At 37.5% G+C, this 21,767-nt stretch overlaps 1 protein-coding gene across 1 annotated transcript in view; it reads left to right on the top strand.

The window, feature by feature from the left end:
- The window catches only part of ZGRF1 (zinc finger GRF-type containing 1), a 35,684-nt gene that overhangs the window by 4,505 nt on the left and 9,412 nt on the right, over window positions 1-21,767 (top strand). The window contains exons 6-18 of the mRNA XM_063135731.1: window positions 3,411-3,490; window positions 5,078-5,176; window positions 7,542-7,698; window positions 8,065-8,732; window positions 10,939-11,071; window positions 12,168-12,346; window positions 12,742-12,929; window positions 13,404-13,543; window positions 14,218-14,364; window positions 15,377-15,488; window positions 16,448-16,704; window positions 19,445-19,604; window positions 20,985-21,062. Coding sequence (XP_062991801.1) covers window positions 3,411-3,490; window positions 5,078-5,176; window positions 7,542-7,698; window positions 8,065-8,732; window positions 10,939-11,071; window positions 12,168-12,346; window positions 12,742-12,929; window positions 13,404-13,543; window positions 14,218-14,364; window positions 15,377-15,488; window positions 16,448-16,704; window positions 19,445-19,604; window positions 20,985-21,062 — 2,398 coding nt within the window. The remainder of the gene's footprint in view (window positions 1-3,410; window positions 3,491-5,077; window positions 5,177-7,541; window positions 7,699-8,064; window positions 8,733-10,938; window positions 11,072-12,167; window positions 12,347-12,741; window positions 12,930-13,403; window positions 13,544-14,217; window positions 14,365-15,376; window positions 15,489-16,447; window positions 16,705-19,444; window positions 19,605-20,984; window positions 21,063-21,767) is intronic.

Here is a 21,767-nt window from a genome sequence, read left to right as displayed (position 1 = left end):
GTTCCTTTTTCCCCATGTAGAAATTTGAGCCTTAACGAAGCACAGTTTAGTTAACTGTGTTATATACATGAAACATTCTCCTCCATAGGAATTTCCAGCCATGATTAGGTACAGATGTGTATCTGTTTGCTATAAGTTCAAGAGTTTTGATTGACATATATAAAGCTTGGATCAACTACAGCTGAAACCTGATAATAGTGAAACAAAGCATATACCACTTTAGAACGAATCTGTCAAAATGTTTTGTTTTGTTTTGTATTGTCATAGCAAGGCAATAAAAGTTAGTCTGATGTAGATATAGTCTCCTTACTATTGAGAGAGAGAGAGAGAGAGAGAGAGAGAGGTATGATGGGTCCTTCCTTTTCTGTTTTAATTCCCCCTTCCTTCCATGAAATAATGTTATGTATTGCTTTGACTCTAACAAAGGTTTAAATAACCAGATTCCCTTGTAACTAGGGTTTGACAAGCTCATTTCAACCTCTAGTTAAGAAGGGAAATCCTGGTTGATATTGACCATGATTAGGAATAGTGCAGTTGTAATATATAATACATAAAGCAAGCCATAGAAGGAATAAGGGAATTTGCATAGAGGAGAGGAAGGTAATGCATACTTTACACTCCCAAAGGGTTCAGAAAATCAGAAACATTACATCTGCAACTAGTTTTATCTAGATAATTGACCTATTTATGTATGCATTCAGTATCTAGAAAGTCATGGTCTTTTCATTCAGCTTACACATGTGTGATTGTAACCATTACACTAATAGTGCAATCCTGTACATGTTTATGGAAATGTCCCATTATGTTCAATGTGCCGTATTTCCTAGTGGCTTGGTTCAGACAACACGCTAAACTATGCTGCTTAACCACAAAATGGTTAAGGAAATGCATTGACCTTAATGCATTCCCTTAACCATTTTGTGGTTAAGCAGCATGGTTTAGCGTGTTGTCTGAACCAGGACATTAAATGTGTCTAGGATTGCAGCCTTAATGGTTCATTATATGGCAATGATTTAAAGTCAGCAAGCATTTCTTGCATTTTAGCATAAACCATATCTGTAGAAATAATAATCGTGGAAGCCTATGGTAAGTGAAAACACTTAATCACTTTACAAATCCAGATGTACCTTTTGAAATGCTTTAGCCAGAAATAGTTTAGACAAGAACAACAGACCTGTTGCCACAGAGAAAAGGGGGAGGGGGCAGTAAACTTGCAATACTGGAATAAATCAATAGTGTAGGTTTTTGCCTAAGGATTTAACCATAAGAGCCATGGTAGTGAATCCATGGGCTGAAAATAATGACTTGGAGATGGAACAATTTCCTAATTGCTTGCACATTGAAGTGTGTTTGCTTCTCATAAACATCTTCCTATAAACCTGTGTTAACTATTGGATAGGATTCACTAGCCCATATGTTTTTTCCTTTGAAAAAGAATACAGACTGGATTCGCACAATACCTGCAGCCCCACTGTGGCTTCTTTAAGCCATGGTGGGTTGTGGTATATGTCGGTGGCCATTTTGAATATTCCGTACCCGGCAAAGGTTGTCATTTTTTTTCATGTCATTCAATCCCGGACAGCAGGGGTTATTGGAGGGAGAAACAACCCTCAAATAACCATGTTGAGTTGTTCGAGGATTGCTGCCCCCTTCAAACAAGCCATGCTGCCTGGGATCAATTTATACTGCCATCAGTGAGTAATTAGGGAAATCCAGCTGGCACCTGCTAGGGGAAATAAGCCTCACTGTGGTCATACAAACCAGTCCAATATTTGTGATACATGAAGTCCCTGGTTCAAATATCTGTTATATGAGAATAACAATGCTGACTACTTTACAGGGTGGCTGTAAGGATTACTAACAAAATGTATGTGAAGTGCTTTGAATCCTCTACAATACAATATAAATGCTAAGTGTTATAATAATCCCGTGCTTTATAAAAAGGCCAGAAATGAAGCATCCAAAAGATACTCATTTTCTATTTCTGTTGTAAAATCATTTCTGCCTATCTCATTTCAAAAAGGTCTAAAATTGAAACAAATTTAATCAAAAGGTGTATAAAGATTCATAATACACTGAGCATTCCCAAACACACATTGGAGTCCAGCTCTACACTACTTATCCATCTAGTGGAAATATATTCCTGCTTGTCTGGGGACGGATCTGCCCACTTTTGCTTTAACACCAGTGATCAATGAAAAACATGTATATTCTTTATGGATCCAAGTACCTCCTAAAGTGAAAAAATGTCTATGCCTTAATTCAGACAGCTTTTTTAGGTGACTGCAAGAGCTTGTACATGACAAATAGGAATTTTGAAGTCAGTCCCATCTCCACTTGCAATGTGGAAACACTGGACTTGATCTAGATCATAGAATGGAATCATAGAATAGTAGAGTTGGAAAGGGCCCGTAAGGCTATCGAGTCCAACCCCCTACTCAATGAAGGAAGAGCATTGAGCAGGGGAGGGTGCTCACTGCTCTTCCTGCATTGAGATTTAGGTGTGCGCCACTAGGCTGGTGGAAATGGACTTCCCTGCCCCTCCCCACAGCAGCCCCAGCCCACAGAGATTGCCTTGACTTGATTTGTGGGAATCACCCATTTAGCAGTGTCCCCAGAACTTCTATGTAGTATTTTGGAATGGTTGGTGGGGCTGTCAAGGGAGTTTGGGGAGAGAGTTCTGCTTCCACCAGCTTGTTGCATGTGCCTAAATCTGGATCCAGTCCACTACTTTTAAAAACTCACTCAAGTTTCAAAAGCAGCTTGCTGTGTGGCCTGAGGAGATTGCTTGGTGGTTGTGAGTCAATGGCTTGGTTTGCACAATTGCTGCAGCCCTCTGGTGGCACATGCCAACAATCATTGTGAATATTCAAACTCTGGTAGGCAGTCGACATGGCTTACCGTGTTTGAACCTGGCCAAGTGTGGGTGTTGCCATAGTTAACAAACCACCTCCAAACATAAAAAACCCCAAACCCAATTGGTTCTGGGTGATTTGTTAACCACAGAAACAACCCACTCTTGCTGGGATCAGATGTCATGATGCTTTAAGCTTGAATATTCACAATGCCTGCCTACATGTGCCTCACTCATGCAAACAAGCTCTGGTATTTCTTGTGTTATTTCAATTAAAAATATAGGATTCTTTTTTCAAGAAATTTCAAATCTGCCCACTATTATTTTATTTCCTGTTGGAATAACTACAGAAATGAGTTTGTTTTGTGTTTATTGCTAATATTATTAATTATGCTAAAATCCTGTGCTTTTGATGCCCGGTAGATTCCTATGAGCGGTAGAATTGACTTTGAAAGGCTCAACTAATTACATGAATGCAAGGTGTATTTTTTAAGTATTTCTCTCATTTCAATTAGCCTGGTGCCTGAGGCTTACTGTACTTTTCTTTCTTCTGTAGCTAAACAAAAGTTCGCTGAGGTTTCTTCTTCTGAAGATGTGCAAATATCATCTTATGTGTATTCTGGTTCTCCTAAATTGGTAACTTTTTAAAAATTTTGATTATTATTATTAATAGTGGCTTACATCTAAATACCCCCACTTCACAAGCTGAAGGCACCCACTTGCATGGTCCCCCGACCATTGACTCCCTCTGCCCCCTTGAAAACTGGCTCCAGAGAGTCAGGGGACTCTGTAGGGCAGGTTTTGGGGTGTGGAGGTGAAATCTGCCATTCTTCCACTTGAGCAGAACTGCCTTCCACTTGTATGATAAGATCTTTGGATCCAAACCAATAAGGTTTTCAAACTGCTTCACATACGTTATTTTAGAAGTATTTAGAATGGCCTTGTAAGTTAGGCCAGTTTCATCCCATATTTCAGATGTGGCAGGGGAAGAGGTGTATGTTGCTGAGAGATGGTGGTACCAATGAGTTTATGACTAAGCTGCAATTTGAACTGGGAACTTCCAGTTCATAATCATTAATACCAGGGGTCGTAGTTTAGTGATAGGGCACATGCTATGCACGCAGAAGGTCTCAGCTTCAATCCCTGGCCTCTCTAGGTAGGGCTGGGAAAAACTCCTTCATGAAACTCTGCAGAGCCCTGCCAGTCAGTAAGGATAAAACGGGGTTAGATTGACCAATTGCCTAAGTCAGTATAAGGCAGCATCCTATGTTCCTATTAATACTCTTAGCTACAGCAGCAAAATCATAATTTATAAGTGCTGTCTGATATCCTTAATAAGATATGTGAAACATGCACATTCTGAGGCTTCTGAATGACTTTTACCAAGCTCCTCCCAGGTCTTCCAAAAGTCAGAAGAACCTGCAGTGCAGCTTCTGATGTAGTGCAAAGAACTGAATCACAATGATAAACGGTGACAAACTCCATATGCATATGCAGACATGTTTGGGACTGGGCTTCTTTGAGTTCTGTCTGTAATGATTAAGAATTTGTTTTAAGTTCAGTTTGGGAAGGGTGAGCATTGTGGATACATGTACAGCTTTAAATGTTTTAACTTCTTAAAAACCCTTAAGTCATGCAGTGTATGGTTTGTGCCTTTCATGCTACTGGTGTAGTTGATACCTAAGCATTTGGTTAGTAGTGCTATTAGGCTTCTACTAAGCTAGACAATACGTGTGTTTATTTTGGGCAGATCTTGTTTACTAGATATTAATAAAGAGAAGAGGCTTACCACATTGATTTTTGGATTTAGAAATAGCAATACTAGCTAAAATGAAACAAAAGCAAAATTGTTAATTTATATTAAAGACAGAACACCTGTTATATAATAAGTGTTGGAAAAGAGTTTTTCATATGAAAATTTCATTACATAATCATTTTGAGAACATGGTTGTGTGTGTGTTTGCAATAGCTAGAACACAGAACTCAATACAGCATTTGCAGTGTAGTACAAAAATGAATGCGTCCTACTCAAATGTAAAATCAGGTGTTTTCTGCATTTTTAAACTGAAATATAGTTGTTAAAAATTACAAATGAGATTGCCATACAGTCATACTGAAGGTAATGGACTAATTATAATCTCTTGCTGCATGCAATAATGAGCATGTGCTAAGTATAGAATGGTTCATCGTTTTCTTAACCTGTTTATGATAATTTATTTATAGAATTCTTCCATAAACACTGATGAAAAGAAGCCCACAACAGCAACAATAGATATGCTACAGGGCCACATTCCTTTTGAAGTAGCTGATAGTCAACAAAAGGTATACCCTGCAAAGAGATGATTTAGCAAAACTAACAGACAAGATCCCCCAAACTGCAACTAGGCTTTTGAAAGTATGGAATTTTCTAACAGCAGTTTGTGATATGGCATGTGGGACTCCTGTTCAAAAATCCCATGAAATGCCAAAGCCGTAGAACACATCTAAAGGAGCTCTTCGAATCCTAGCTAATAACTGTTTACTCACGCCAATACTTCTCATCTCTCTCCCTTCACCACCATCCCTTGAAGTGTAATTTTTAATGGCATATTGAATAAGTATTCTGAAATAAACTAGTACAATCACAAATTGAAAAATGATTTACCCTAAAGTTTTTTATGACATGAAATTGTATTGTCCCATTACACTTTTCTTTAGGGCCTGAATTCCAGAATTATGCAGTTATAACTTGATGAATCTTTCGTATGGTGTACCTCTGTCCTACCTGAAGCAAATTCTATCCCCCCAGCTACGCATAAGCAGTTTATTGACAACGATATTAATTTCATTTCAAGTTCATCTGGGTTCCTGTTTAATCTTTGGCATCAAAGAGACTTCCTGTTTAATTTTAACAGGAATTTGCTCTGGGAAGGGTCTGCAGGGTAGTTATGCACATTCCCGAGGCTTGCTCCAAGTTTGTTCTCTACATTTAAAAGTTTAGAAGTATGGTTATTATGTAGTTATAGAAAATCAATAAAAACATTTTTTTAAAAAGTGAGCAAGTGTTGCATCTGCATCATCCCAGTGATTTCCCATGCAACTTAAAAAAAAAAACATAACACAGCAAATTGTGGTTGTTTTCTCCTGACATCTTCTTATTAATACATCTCTTATTGCTTTGCATGTTTAATTAAATATATCTAGCAAGTTGAATTTCATGGGTACCAGGTGAAGGGATCAGCAGCTAGTGAGATTATGATGAGAGAACCCTGTTCACATCTTAGATTGGATGCAAAGGATGTTTGTTTTTTCTCAGCTCAAGAATTAGGCAGCCCTGTGCTGCCTAGCTTCATTAAGGTAAATTGAGGAGTTCTGTTTTTTGTTTTTGTTTTAATTTTTAGATTGCTTTCTTTAGTTCATGAACATATTATGAAAAGCTAGACTAAATACATGGTTTAAAATATGACATGAAAGTAACAAATAAAGGCCTCTGCTTGCCCACTCCTTATATATCTATAAGTTAATGTGAGGTTTTCAAGAAAAAAAATCCTAGACAAATTCCCTAGAATATTGTGTTAAAGCTTGATTCTAAACATGATTCCATCCATCCTCCCTTGCTGTCCTCTGTGCATGGAACTCTATCCCTGAACATGTTGTGATTCTACTTCTTATTCATATCCCTCATCAAATCTCACCTTTCCTTCAAGCTTTTTGGATTAAGCCTGTTCTAATCTGCATTCCCAGTTTGTAGCCAAAGTTAGGTATGTGCAACTGTACCTGCTCAGTTTTATACTTTGTTACCCTTGGCTCTCCCTCCCTTCCTTTCTAGTCTTTCACTATTGTTAATTTCAGATTCTAAATTGATTGGGGAAAGGACCCTATATTTTTTGCTCTTGAAACTCTGTAAAGTATTTACACCAATGCCACTGTATTATTAATAATAATGTTTGCAACTTAATGTTTAAACTCATACTGACAAGTATTCAGATGAAACTATGAATGGCATAAAATGTTGCTTTTATCCCTAAGAATATAGAACAGCATGTTAGGTTGGATTGTTTTCTGTCAGCAGAATCAATCTGAAATGTTTTTCTTCTTTAGAATTAGGCTCAGAATGTGTTTTAAAAAAAAAAAAAAAAAAAGCAGTGTTATAACAGTGGGTAAGGTTTTTAATTATTGGGAAATCTATATTCTATAACTTGAGTGACGTACAGAGAAGATACTTTTTATAGGACTAGATTACTTTTTAAAAATCCATTTAAATATTATACACAGCCTACATATTAAACAGTGCTCTTCTCATACATTCCTTTTGAAAGCACAGATCAGGCCAGATCCACTAGTAGTTTTGAGCTAAAGGTAGGTTTACTTGGGGATGTTATCAGCATAATAGAACAGTTCAAATTTTCACCACAGATTATGGGAATAAATGCTTACAGATTATCATAATATAAATAGGAGGAACGTACACTCCCTCTGGGCATGTATTCATTCAATTACTATATGATATACGCTTTCTCCTTGGAATATCATAGGTCAGAATTCAGGAGGTAACATATTTTTAAAAAATAACTAAATGGTGAATTGTATATTTTCTATTAATTTTGTAATTTTATTTTATTTGTTATTCAAAAAACAATTTGGATGATGTATGTTCATTCAGCTGTGCTTCTTTGATATCTTAGCTTTACAAATTGCTTATGTGCAGATGTTATCAACACAATGGATTCCTTCCGAGTTTTCTGGCTGTCATTTCCCCACAAGTCCAAGCAGTAAAGAAACTGTGGTAGACATGCAAGAACAGGAATTCCTGATGTCCAGGATTGTTCCAGATTTGTCTATGGACAATGAAATAGACTTGCTCAGTAAGAATGTTTGTTTTGTTGTTGCTGTAAATAATGGTGTGCCTGCAGACATAGTAACATATGCTCCCTATGGGCAAAAATCAGGTTGCAGTACTGGATGTCAAAAACGTACAGCTTTCTGTAACACTATAACACTTCTTATAGTGTTACAGTTAGTTAAACATATATAGTCCAAGTATTCTCTACCTGATTTTATTATAAATGGTACGTTTTTAAATCTAGAAAGAGTGAAATTTTTCTCCTTGCCTCTGCGTTATTATTTAGAGGCCATGGCTTGGATGCTGACTTTTTCTGTTATTCCTAGGATCTTGTTTTGAAATTGCCAAGGATATGTGTTGCAGCTCTCAAAATTCTTCTGTTTTATAGGAATGGAGGAGTCCAGCTGTCCAGAAAATAATGATATGTCTAAGCTCCTACCAATAGCTAGAACACGAATTCCAGTTGTGACTGTACCTGTAGATGAAGAACTTCCCAACTCAGAAGTTTATTCTAATGGAAAGGCCTGTGAGGAAATCCAGCAGTCCTTTGGTTTCTCAGTGGTCAAGTCAAAAATGTTAAGGCCTGAGGACAGGATGTGTGAAACTTTTGCAGGTGAAAAGTGTATAGGAGAAAAACAAGGGGTGCTTACACAGTATGCATTCCCTAATATGTCTGAACAAAAGAGACAAAGCAAGTGGCAGAAATACCAAAACAGAACTTGTAGTGATTTGAGAACTCAAAACAGTAGTGAAATGTTCATGACTGATGACATCCGAGCTGAGAGTGTCTTAGGAATGCCACTGGATGGCACAAGAGAGAGTCAAAGTGATGCCATCAATAAAAGTCCTCCAGACTCTGTGCATCTACAGATGATGAAAAGCATGCTTTGTAAACAGCAACGAAACTTTAGCAGCCAAGATTCTGTTTCAGAAGGAAAGAAACTTTCTCTGCACTTCAGTCAGAAATTTTCCACTGAGGAAGCACCAAAGATTTTAGGTCAGCTGAACTGCTACACCAAGGTATATAACTATTCACAGAAGAATCTTCCTAAAATAGTTGTGAATATTTAGTTGTCCAATATTTCTTCTAATTGCTGGTTAGCCTAGTGATGTGTTCCTCATTGTGGCTTTTAAAGCATTAGAGTAAGTATCATATGACTGGATAAAGCATTATTTAAAGCACTGGAGGACTGGATGAGATTGAAGCATTATTGCTTTTAAATTGTTGTTTTTCCAGCTTCTTAAAGGCTTGAGTTATCAGGCTTCAAAAACATTTCAAATAGCATTTGTGGCTCCTTTCAAGATATTGAGCTGGTTCATACTATGTATCTCAGCTAACTTATTAAACTAAAATAAGCGCAAGCTTTTTGTTCATGCATATAGCCGCTTGCTATGAATCACAATGAAGCCAGGCATCCTCTAATGAACCATAGTTTCACATTTCTTAATAATTCTGGCTTGTTCCAAAATGGTGTCTGGATTGGCCCTATATTGGCAATAAGCATGCAGTCCTGGATTATTTATATTTCTTTGTCCTAAGGTGAAAGCCTTCCCTTAATGAGACTGCAAAGTAATGGAAAGGCAGGATGTATTATCTGGACCCATTTTTATCAGACTGAGACTGCTTTGGTCACCTTGGTGGATGACCTATACTAGGTGCACGACCCTATTCTCTTGGATCTCTCAATAGCTTTTGATATTCATTATGGTATCCTTCTGGACCATCTGATAGGTCTGGGCCTTGGATATGATGTTTTGCAGTAGTTTCTATTGTTTCTGTCATGCCGTGCTTGGAAGGTGGTGCTGAGGGATTACTGTTTGACTCCATGGCCAATGGCCTGTGATGTCCCACAGGGTTCTTCTATCTTATCCCCCATTTTGTTTAATATATACATTAAACCAATGGGAGAAGTCATTCAGAGCTTTGGAATAAGGTATCAGCAATATGCTGATGATACTGAGCTCTATTGTTGTTTGTCACCAAACACCAAGGAAGCAACTGAAATGCTTGAACGCTGCTTGGGCTTGATAATGGGCTGGATGCGGTGAACAAGCTGAAGTTAAACCCTGACAAGGCTAAGGTCTTGGTCAGTAGAAAGCTTGACTTGGGAACTGGAATTCAACTTATTCTGGAAGGGGTTGCAATTCCTGTTTCTGGATCTTTAAATGGTGGTGGCATTTGCCCAATTTTGCTTGGTGTGCCAGCTGCGACCCTTCCTGAATCAATCTGACTTGGTAACAGTTGTCTATGCCTTGGTTCTGTCATGTTTAGATATTGCAGCTAACCCCAAAGAGTATCCAGAACCTTCAACTGGTGTAAAATGTGGCAGCTAGGCTGCAAACCATATTACAACTGTCCTGAAAGACTAGTTGCCAGTTGCTTTACAGGCTCAATTCAAGGTGTTGGTTTTAACCTTTAAAGCCCTAATCAGTTTAGGACTGGGCTATCTAAGGGAACTGCCTGTCTCATTATGAACTTGCTCAAATACTAAGAACTGCAGGAAAGAGCCTTTTGAGGGCATCATTGCCCACAGAGGCCCATTTGTCAGGCATGTGTGAAGGGGGCTTGCTCCTGTGTTCCCCCCAAACTTTGGAATGTGCTCCTTCAAGAACTATGATTGGCCCCAACTCTCTTGAGAAAGAGTATAAAGATGCATCTTTTCAATTTAGCCTTTTAAAACGTGTAGTTTTTCATGTGTTCATATTTGTACTCTTTTAATGTAGTTATTTTTATTGTTGCAAGGCTTTTAAATTGTTTTAAAATTTAAAAACCATCTTGATAGCTTTTTATCACTACCTTGTTAGCTTTTTAGCAGATATGGCACTATATAAATAAATAATAATAAAAATATAGATCTGTTCAGTTAGTTACATTAATTAATATGGATTGGTGAGCTCTGGTGGAGTGAACACTGATGTGATTGACATCTTGAATACAAATTACAACCAGTTATAACAGATACAACTGCCAGATATAGAGTAACATGATTTTACTTTGTAGCAAGGGAATGATAAAGAATCTTGCTTTGGGTAAAATGTGTTTTAAAACTTTTAATACTGCTATATTTTACAAACAGCTGTTTCATCATTGAAATGGATTTGTGTGAATTACTCAATAAAAGACTGTAGACACAGATACAGGAGGGGCCAATGTTAATATAATACTCAAATAAGTAAAAAATCTGAATTTATCTATTGTCTGCATATTAGACTGAAGGAAAGAGGATTTTGCATGCATAGTTTTTGATATTTTATTTTTCAGAACACTTCTGGACTGTCCTTTCCCAGTGCAGAAATGGTAATGTGTGCTAATATTCCTAAAAGGCAGATATATGTCCCAGCTGAATTTCAGTCTCCTGCACATTATAAGCAGATTTTTACTACTGCATTGACAGGTATGGTTAACACTTTTAATTTCAATACTGATGCAGTGAATTTCATGATGGTTGTTTTTGGTGTGGCAACAGAAACTGGGATAGACTCTGGGCAAGTGCAGCAATTCAACAGCAGGCACACACAAAGCCAAAAGTGCTGTAGCCAGCATGTGTGTTCTATGGTTGTCCAAATTCTACTATGTTAGAGAAACCTATCAGGCCAAGCCTTATGTTATGCAGGAGGGCCATGATTGGATTGGATTTTAGTAAAAGCAGTCAAACAGGGCTCTGAATTTTATTGGAGCAGCAGTGCTGGAGAAGTAGGTGTTTAACCATTTCCCCTAATCCCAACATACATTTCCCCCTGCAAACTGCTTTTAGCTCTACATGGGGGGAGGGGGAATACAGATACCTGTAAAAAAAAAAACACCCCATGTTAATTGAAGCTTCTGGATAGTGATTACGATTTGGAAAATAACACAGAGAATGGGATTAAACACCCTCTTCCCCAGCACTATGGCTCACTCCTCACCCTCACAGCTGTTTTCAAGAACAAATAAAATGTTGGGAGGTCTGAAAGGCCAAGAATCCTTCAGTGTTTAGATTATAATTTGCCAATTTGTTTTGACACCTCTGCACTCAGTCCTCAACTCTTCATTGTTTTGGCCAACACAGTTTAGTTAGTATTTCCCGTTTCATTAAATTTGGGCGGATATCTCAATGGCCGTCTACTTTAGTGGCAATGAATGGTAACCCAAGTTCAGCGCTAATCAGAAATGGCGGTGTCCCTGACTATTCACAAATATTTTTATATTTGTGTGGGCCTACCTTCTTTGTTCACTTAAGCATATCTGAGACAAGCTTGAAGTTTCCATTGATGAAAGGGAAATGAATAAAAAGGGCTGAACTATAAAGCAGCTCTTCTCTTTCAACTAACTCTAGTCCTGTATTCACCTCTAAAGGATCATAGTGAAAAACTGGTTAGGTTCATGGAACAGCTCAAATTAATAGTATTCGGCATACAAGAAGTTGCATTTAAAGTTGTTTGTTCCCCCCCCCCCAACCACTCTTAACTGTTTTAAATGTAATCTTTATTGTTTGTTATTCTTGCATGAAGAACATTTAAACGTATTGCTGTTTGAGCTGTCACAAAAATTACATAAAGCTCTTGAGAAAGTGGATATATCCTTCTATACCTCCATGAAAGGAGGTCAAGAACATGAGAATTCTGCACCACTCTGCAAACACAAAATTGCAACTAAACTTGTTATGGTTAAAAAAGAAGGCCGAAATAAGGTATGCTTTTGGAGGCTTAAATAACAGAGGCCTGAAATTTACACAATTGTGTATAAACATGGTTCTACTAGTATGGTTGTTGACGGTCATTACATACGTGAGTGCATAAATTTACATATTTTTGTGAAATTCTGAACAGAATTTTAGAATATCAGATTTGCTACATGTTGGTTTGTGTTTTATGTATAATTTTTTATCATACATATTGGTCTGATAAAGCATCAAAATTAATAACCCTGACTAGAGATGTGAAGATCTAGAAAATACTTGCCAAATTTCAAATTTCTAACTCATCTGGAAGTGGGTAAACATTTCTGAACATACATTCCACACACATACTTTCAGCTTTATAGGTAGAGATATTTAGATATTATATGGCTTGCCTTTTATTTCAGGGGCGCCTTTTCTATGCCTGTGATGCTCCTAAGTCTGATCGGTGTGATTTTTTTAAGTGGCTAGAGGATGTAAACCCTGGACAGATAGAGAGTAGGCCTAGTGTTGCTCTTCATGATACAAAGAGCATTGGAACTTACCTCAGGAGTCAAAAAATTTCTCTCTATGAAGAATCCCAGCTTTTGATGAGGTATGTTGGAATTTTAAGTAAACTTGAATAGTATGACATATTTGAATGGAAATGGAGCTACTGGATAAACAAGGTTAGAGGTCTTACATCACTTAAAGTTGAGTTAGAGAAAAAATATTACAAGACGTTATCATAAAAGACTTCTGCGCAATCTCAGACTTACCCTTCTCATGTAATATTGTAGAAGTGTCTGTAGCAACAAAAACTATCACATTTCGGTTTCAAAACGAGCAGTGTGAGTCTCAACAAAGATTAAGGTTAAGAACAAATGACCATTACCTCGGCTTAAAGGTCCTTTTGTTTAAAAAATGCATCTTCAGGATCTGGAATTAGTTGAACACTTTTAACCAATATTTCTTGATATTAAGAGTATACTCATGATTTTGACCACCTTGAGCATTTGTTTTGAATGTAATTATAGAAACATTAAAAACTTATTCCTGAAATTACTTGTTTTATTCCCCTACCCCCCAGGAAAACCTTTGATATTCAGAGAAAACAATTTGGTAAGCTGAAGAAATTAAATATTGCAACGGCTAGCTTTGATTGTGATTCTAAAAGCAAATTATATCTTAAGCTGAACCGAAAGGAGCACTCCTCTGTGTACAGCAAAGGTCAGTGAACTTGGCCATCTCTGAGAAATTGGACAAAATGTAACTAAAGCGATTTCTATTCAGACTAGTGAGGTTCTTCTATTTAAATATGCCCACATCAGGATTTCTCTTGGGAAATTCTTCACATTTCTATATTTACATTTGCAGGGTATTAACTTCGACAGAGGGAAGGATTTCCACTCCCAGTAAGGCGAAGAACTGATTTTTAGCTTATCTGTAGTTTTCTGTTTAAAGGATTTGCATCATAACTTTATGCATGTCATGGTTCACACATAACACCAATTCATGGGTTGCTTTGCATCCACTTTCATAAACAAAACATTCCTGGGTTGTTTGATGCAGTGTGCGAACCCAGAACTCTGGGTTGTTGAGGGACAAACAACCCAGAGTTTTAACGCAACAACAAATCAAGGATTAAAACTCTGGGTTCTTTGTCCCTCAGCAATCCAGAGTTCTGTGTTCAGACATCACATGTTTATGAAAGCTGATGCAAAGTAGAAATGCTAAAGGTAGTGTAGATAACTGGTGGAGCATGCACAAGACTTCCAAAGGCACAGTCTTTCAGAAGAAGCAGAAGTAGGAAGGAAATAGACAGGGGGAAGCAATTTATTTTCTTCCCTGCAGAAGCTAATGATTTGGTGCAACTGATACAAATCTATTTACTCTTTTGACAGATGATCTTTGGGTTGTTTCCAGAACCCTAATATTTGAACCTTTGGACACTTTCATTGCATGCAGTGTTTTCTATGGACCATCCTCTAGCAATGAAGTGGAGTTGGTGCCTCTCAAAGGTTACAGCCCTTCAAATTGGTGCTCAAATAGTAAGTTTGTCCTGAGGAAGTTTTTCAGTGAGCATCTTAGCATAAGTTTTTCAAAATACAGGTAACTCTCATCTGCTATGGATCTGAATTGTCAAACACCTTTTGAATGAAAAAAATAGTAAACTCAAATCAGTTAGTTAAGCATTGACAGAAAGCCCAATAGGTGGGATTATGATATGTTGAAAGTTCTAAGGGGCCCAAAGGGAATGCCCAAAATCTAAATTTGTAACCATGTCTGGTATGTGCATTGGAAAAAGCTCCTCGATGTGAATGAGAGCTTTTTACCTAATGCAAACAGATGTTTGATCCCATTATAGCCTTCTTGCAGGCACAGCTCATTGTGTTCTGTTTTTTCATTAAAAATGCAATTCAATGTTATCTATCACACTGCTGAAGTTTTCCTCCTGCGTATACAACATGAGCTTCTGTCTGTATATCTATTTTTCATCCTTCCCCCATGCCACCTCTTCCCCACTCTTCCACTACCATTTTCCTCCCCCCACTTCTGTCTCCCTCTGTGGGCATGCACAGAGGTACAGGTAAGTCAATTCACCTGTGCACAAACCTTTTTTTTAAAATGAGGACTAGCACAAGACTAATGGTGGAAGTTTACAAATGTACATTTTCAAAAGACGGTAACTCCAGAAGTGCACAAATACTGTGACATTAAATAAAAATTTAAAAGGGAAAAAACAGCTATGTTTGTACTACTCAAAACAGAAATGAAATGATAACAAGGGGAGCAAAATTGTGCTACACGGACATACCCATTCAGAAATACTGAACTGTATCAGCCCTTCCCCCTTTCTGCTAATTTACTTCATAAAAGCCATTCACCCCATAATTGCTCCACCACGGGGCCTGATCCATATTGGGGTCCTCATGTCTGTTGTTTTCTTTTTAAAGGCCATTCACACAATTATTAATTGCATGAATGGTCTAGTTTGGCTCTAATTTGGAGTGTAGTCAAGTTAACTTGTTAACTCTTGTCCTTGTGATGTTTTCCCCTTAGTGATTGTTCATGCCTTGCTGGTTTGTAATGCTAGCACGGAACTCACAACTTTGAGAAATATAGAGGAAAATATCAGTCCAACTTTACCAATAATGCAGCATCTTCTCACAAAGTATGTGATTTTGCTATTTATTTTTCATTACAGTTTTTTTTTTTATCTGCAGACTCTACCATAGTTTGAAAAAGCTGGAGACAGTAATGTTTCTTTTACTGCATAAAATGTTATCCCTGTGGAAATATTTAAGATTAATACTGTGCAAACAGAAGTGACATCCAATTAAAAATATATAATTTGTACTCGCTGTGATTTCTTGGTCTTTCATCAATAGCAATTGTCTGAAAACTAATAAGACATGGAAAAATTTAAGTGGAATATATTTATTTTTAACGACCTATGGATGGAAAACAAAGGATGACATAGCTACAATAATGAGATTCTATATTTAATTTATTAATTTATTTAATTATTTAATTTATTAATTATTTAATGTGAACATGGAATGGTGATGATAGATTCACAGAATAGAATATACTATATTTTATAAATGGAAGCAGACTGGTGCATTTATTGATGAAAATAAAGTTTGCTTGAACCTTTTGATGAGAATCTTGTAATATAGATGTAATTTAATTAATATAGCAATGTATTGCTAACAGTGCAATCCTAAACATATATACTCAGATGTAAGTCCTATTGACCCAGTTCACAGAGGCAATTTGCTTGCCATAGGCAAGCCGGTTCCACTTTCGATTAACATCCTCCAATCAATGTGATTGGAGGTTGTTGCGTGACATGCAAACCCAAACACTTTGGGTTCTTTGTGGGTTAAATAACCCAAAGCTAACCTACACTTTATTCTTAAGTTAACTTGGATTCTTTAACTCACAAACAACCCCAAACATCTGTGTTTCCATGTCACACAACAGCCATCAATCAGAAGTTGTTTATGCAAAGTGGAAGCAGCTTGCACACAATTGACTCACTGAGTTCAATTGAAGTTACTCCTAGGTAAATATGCATAGGATTGCAGCCTAAATGTACTTAATCTTCTCTTCTTTTGTGCTTTTTAGGACTGTCAAAGGAATATCTTATAGTAACAAAGTCAAGAAACAAAAATTTAAATCACCAGCTTTAAACACAAATATAGTGGATTCCGGACTCCTGAGTCAAGAAACAATGATAAATCTGGCAAACAAGTTGATTCAGACATTTCAGCTAAATAAGGATCAGGCTAAGGCACTGCTTCAGATAGGTGCCATGATGACATCAGAAGAAATTAATACAGAAATAGGAAATCAGAAAGCCTTTCCTATAACAGTAATACATGGTAAATTATTGTATATGAACTTAAATCCTTTGCTTCTGCAGTTCTTCATCGTGGTCTCTATGCATCACACATATGGGGCTTTGCGCCTGCGCAGAGACTAGACCGGAATCTCCAATAGCTTAGGGAAACGCTTTTGGGCGGGAACCCCTCCCCCCACTTCTTTCTCTGTCTTTATCTTTTCTTTCTTCACTTTAAACCTGCTCATTTACTCTGCCCCCCAGGAATCTTTTCTTAGATTTCTTTACTAGCATCCTATTCCTTTTTATTTATATCTAAAGTTCTTTGACATTTTGCATATCCTGAATCAATACTAGTTTTGTGATAGGAAGATGCTACATCCTCCTTAATTAAAATTGTCTGTTCTCCATCAGTACAATCAATTCTTTATTAGAATAATCTAAAGGGGTGTGTGGGTGTGGGTGTCATTTATATAGAAAGGACAACATGATACTTTCTGCTTTACTTGCTTTTTTTTAATTAAAATGAAAAAAATAAATATTTATAGTATAAACCTACTTAAAAGATAGGAAATTCAGTTACAAAGGGCTACAAATTATCTTCAGGGTTTTCAAATGTAATGTACAATCTATAATAATAAAAGGGGATGTGGGTTTGTGTGTCTGTCACTGCCATTGTTCCAAGACCATGAAACCTAGACACTTGAAACTTAGCATGCATACTAAGGGGACCCTAGGGGTATGCATGTCAGAGTTATTTTATTTTTAAAACACATTAATTAATTTTAATTAATTAAATGTGTCCATGCGGTTGAAGCCTGCTGGAGATGTACATCTCCAGCCAATAGGAGAGCAGACTTCTTTAATCAGTGCATACTTTTGTAGTCAATTAAGTTTGAAGCCAGGGAAGAATAGTAGGCTGAGGGACACGGTTATACACCTGCTCCCTCCCCTCTACTGTGAACCCCCCTCTCAGGGGAATGGAGTGGACAGACCCCTCTCTTAAGGGGTTACAGGGCTTTCTCCGCTATGGCACCCCGGTTGTGGAACGAGCTCCCCAGAGAGGTCCGCCTGGCGCCTACACTGTACTGCTTTCGTCGCCAGCTGAAGACCTTTTTATTCACTCAGTATTTTAACACTTAATTTTAACTTAAATTTAAATTTTACTGTTTTAACTCTATATTTTAATCTTATATCAATTTTGCTGTGTGGTTTTATCCTGGTTGCACTTTTTATACTGTATTTCGTAATTGTGTTTTTAACCTGTTGGGTGTTTTATTGTGGTTTTAATTTTTGTGAACCGCCCAGACAGCTTCGGCTATTGGGCGGTCTAAAAATGTAATAAATAAATAAATAAATAATAAATAAATTACAGAGGTGCTTCTGATAGGAACCACAAACCTATGGGTGCAATCCGGCATGGCTTCATTCAGTATAAGGGCAATATAAGGGCTGCGTATCAATATAAGGGCTATTCCCACCCAATAGAAACGGGTCTGTTTGCTAGTTTTCAGTAAATGTACTAATTGGAATCCTTCTCTATTCCTAAATATTTCAGTTAGTTTGGTCATTTCAGCAATATGACATCCCTTCAGCTTAGGTAGTGCATTTTTTCACCCAAGGCAAGAGATAGATCCAAGTTATAGCCAGCCTTTATGTTTTCGGAAATGGGAGTAATCCATTGCTTCTTTGTCCCAGAATGCTAGATGTAATCTGATACAATCAACACATACCAACGCATATCAACGCAATCAATTCATTCAGGCTGCAGGCTCTGTCTTGAGTTGAGTCTAAGTTGCAGACCTCATGATGACAACATCTGGCCTGACCTTCGTGTTTTTTGTCATTATGCACACACACTTTTTATATCACTTTGCCTGATGAAGAGTTTTGGAGAACTTGAAAGTTTGCACACTCTTTTGTGGCATTTTGGTTGGATCTAATAAAGTTATGACAAGCTATAATTAAGCAAAAGCAGAAGTGAAAGCTCAACCTCCTCATTGTGGCTATGACAGAAAACAAGAGGGGTTGGGAGGAGTGCATAATACAAGATTTGCTTAGGCTCATTCACATTCTGCTAAATTATATACTAAACAGTGCCATTAAGTTAATTATAAACTCAGTATTACATTCTTTCATCTTCCATTTAAATAGCAGCAAATAAAAGCTACAAGATGTACTGCGAGGTCAAATCCAGTGATGCATATGAAAAGTCATTTTATTGTTTGCCAGAATGTTTTACTCTTAAGATTGTGCTGTCAAACATACATGAACTCGTTATACCAACTAATGCTATTGATGTTGCGCTAGAGGTTGCTTATGCTAGCGCAATATAATTTACATTAGCAGTAATGCCAAATAAAATGCCCATTGGGCAGTATCCTATCATGCGCCAGCGAGAGCAACCACTGATATAAGGGTTTTTTGCAGTTCTACAAGCAACTCTAAATGAGTGGAAACACTTATTTCTGGAATGGGGCAGGTCAGTAGAGTTTGCCAAAGGGAGCGCTACCAAACTGTCCTGATCAGGAAATAAGATCATTTGTAGGGTTAGTTTTAGAACAGCAAAATCCCCATTGCGTAAGCGTTCATTCCCACAGGTACAAAAGAAACAGCAAGAGTGCAGCAGCAGCAAAGGATACTGCCCAGTATCTCTGATTTCATTATACCCATTAATGGTATAATTTCAAATAAAGCCACTGTTTTAAGAAATCAGTGCACAGTAAGTTTGTCTGATTCGATTAATTATTTAGAATACTTATTTGTTGATCCTCAATATACAGGTGTGTTTGGATCTGGAAAAAGTTATTTGTTGGCCATTGTTACCTTATTCCTGGTACAGATCTTTGAAACCAGGGAAGCAATTAATGACAAAAGGTCAGTGCCATGGAAAGTACTAATCTCTTCTTCTACAAATGTTGCTGTAGACAGAGTTCTGCTATGGTAAGTTCTAAAACATTTATGTATAGACTGTTCTGTGCTTCATGTTTCTCTGTATTACCCTAACATATTTCCACTGTTAAATCTTGATTTCCCCCTCCTCCTATAAAATAGCCTAATGTAGCTTTCCTTCTGCTTCCTTTCTGATTACCAACCTAAAACACTATCTTGGAAATCTAGAAAGCATTTTCTGAACTCATTTTTAAAATTGACCTATGGAAAGAAGACAATGGCCCTGTTCAGACTACATGCTAAACCATGCTGGAATGGGGTGAAATCGGGGGGAGGGGTGCTTGCCCACCCCAATTTTGCCCCGTTAGAGCAAACTGTCATGGAGACCAGCAGATCTCTATTTTTATAAACTGGAGATGCACAGCTACGCATCAGCAAAGTAAAGGGTAACATCTCCTTCCACAAATGTGCAGTTTCGTATATAAATATTTGTTTTGAATTGTCTTAATTTTGTGAACCGCCCAGAGAGCTTTGGCTATTGGGCGGTATAAAAATGCAATAAATAAATAAATTAATTGGGGTGAATAAACACAGCATCAGAGAAGTTAATTAATGCAACCCTGCCCAGCTTCCAGCAACCAATCAGGGGTCACCATCCACCCCCAGATCAACCCTGGAGCAAGGTCATATGGCAGAAGGGCCGTACTGACCTCACTTTGAAGCAAAAAGTCAGGGTAAGTTCCTGGGGTTTTTACTGCACAGCTTCAAAGAAAAGCCCCTTAACAGCTGCATCATATAACTGACCCAGAGCCACTGCTGGGCTTAGAAGATGTATAGACCGCTCCCTGATGCTTTCTTAGTTTCTGATTTTTTCATGCCCTGAGTTACTTCCTGAGCTGTAATTGGCTGAATTAGTTTTAGATTATATTGCAAAGTAAACTTGCGGGTCTTTAAATATATCTAGAAAATGAGATATTTCTAACTATAGAAGTTATAAAGTTGGGGAATTAGAATGTTCCATTGGGAGCTGAGGAAAAGATTGATTAAAGAAACTAATTAATGGGGGAGGGGATTCAGAGAGAGCTTCTACCAAAATCCCCTCTGCCCACAGTTGCTTTGGAGGTAAAGGAGGATTCAATCTCACTTTGTCTCTGAAGCAGTGACTGGGGAGAGAGATTTCCCTCCTCCCTGTAGTCACTTCAGAGTGGAAGGGATGGATCCACTTCTATTCTCTTTATCCCTTCCAGGATTGGGATAAGTCTCACATCCCAGTTTAGCATCTTCAGAGTATGCATATGAACATTCCAGTTTGAAAATGGATAAATTAAAAAAGAAAGAAAGAAATGTGGAAAGATCAGATCAAAATAAAATGGCTAAAATTCTCTTTAATCTCAATTCATGTCTTGTTGCTTTCCCCACCCCCACCCTCAGCCTTCTAGATCTTGGATTTGAAGAATTTATTAGAGTGGGAAGTGTTAGAAAAATTGCTAAGCCAGTCCTTCCTTACAGGTAATATGCATAAAATCTTTAGCTAACCCAGCAGTTCACTGTTATTAAATAGAACATTTTACCTATGATATATTGTGACTCAACCTGGATTGTTTGGTGACCCAGATTGTAAGACCAGTTCCTCCATGTAAGACCTGTACAAGCAGCAGTCACAATTTGTGCGGCATTTTCAAGCCATTATGATTGCTCAAATCATAGTGAATAAGATATATAGGCTCCACATGGAGGTGCTGGTTTATACAATCATGCAATCTCCACCAGTAGCTCCTGTGCATTCTTTCAGGTGGCCATGTGGAGCTTCCAAGAATCTGAACCAAGCGTATTCTTTATATTTTAGATTAGGATAGCACTTATTCTATACATGCCCATCTGTGTATTACATTCCCACCCACCCCCATTCCCCATCCTCTGATGTGAGGTAGGTGGCAATTTGAAGACAGGACTTTTTTGCTAGTGGCATTAGTTGAAGGATTTAAGCCATCTTGCATGTCTTTTTTGGGACAGAAAGTGTGGGGTTTTCCCAGGCCTTTTAAAACATCTGCTGAAGTAGCTTTTATTTATCATTTTACATATTTCTGCTGTTTTATCATCCTCATGTTTTTTTTTTTTTTTATTGTTCTAATTTTTATGGCCCCTCTAGAAAAATCTATTGATAGGGAGGGCTAAACATTTTAAAATAAATACATCAGATATTGCTGAAAGTCC

The sequence above is a fragment of the Elgaria multicarinata genome, chromosome 10 (assembly GCF_023053635.1).
Source record: "Elgaria multicarinata webbii isolate HBS135686 ecotype San Diego chromosome 10, rElgMul1.1.pri, whole genome shotgun sequence".
Classification (NCBI taxonomy): Eukaryota; Metazoa; Chordata; class Lepidosauria; order Squamata; family Anguidae; genus Elgaria; species Elgaria multicarinata.
Note: the sequence above shows the minus strand (reverse complement) of the source record. Positions and strands in the feature narration are given on the sequence as shown.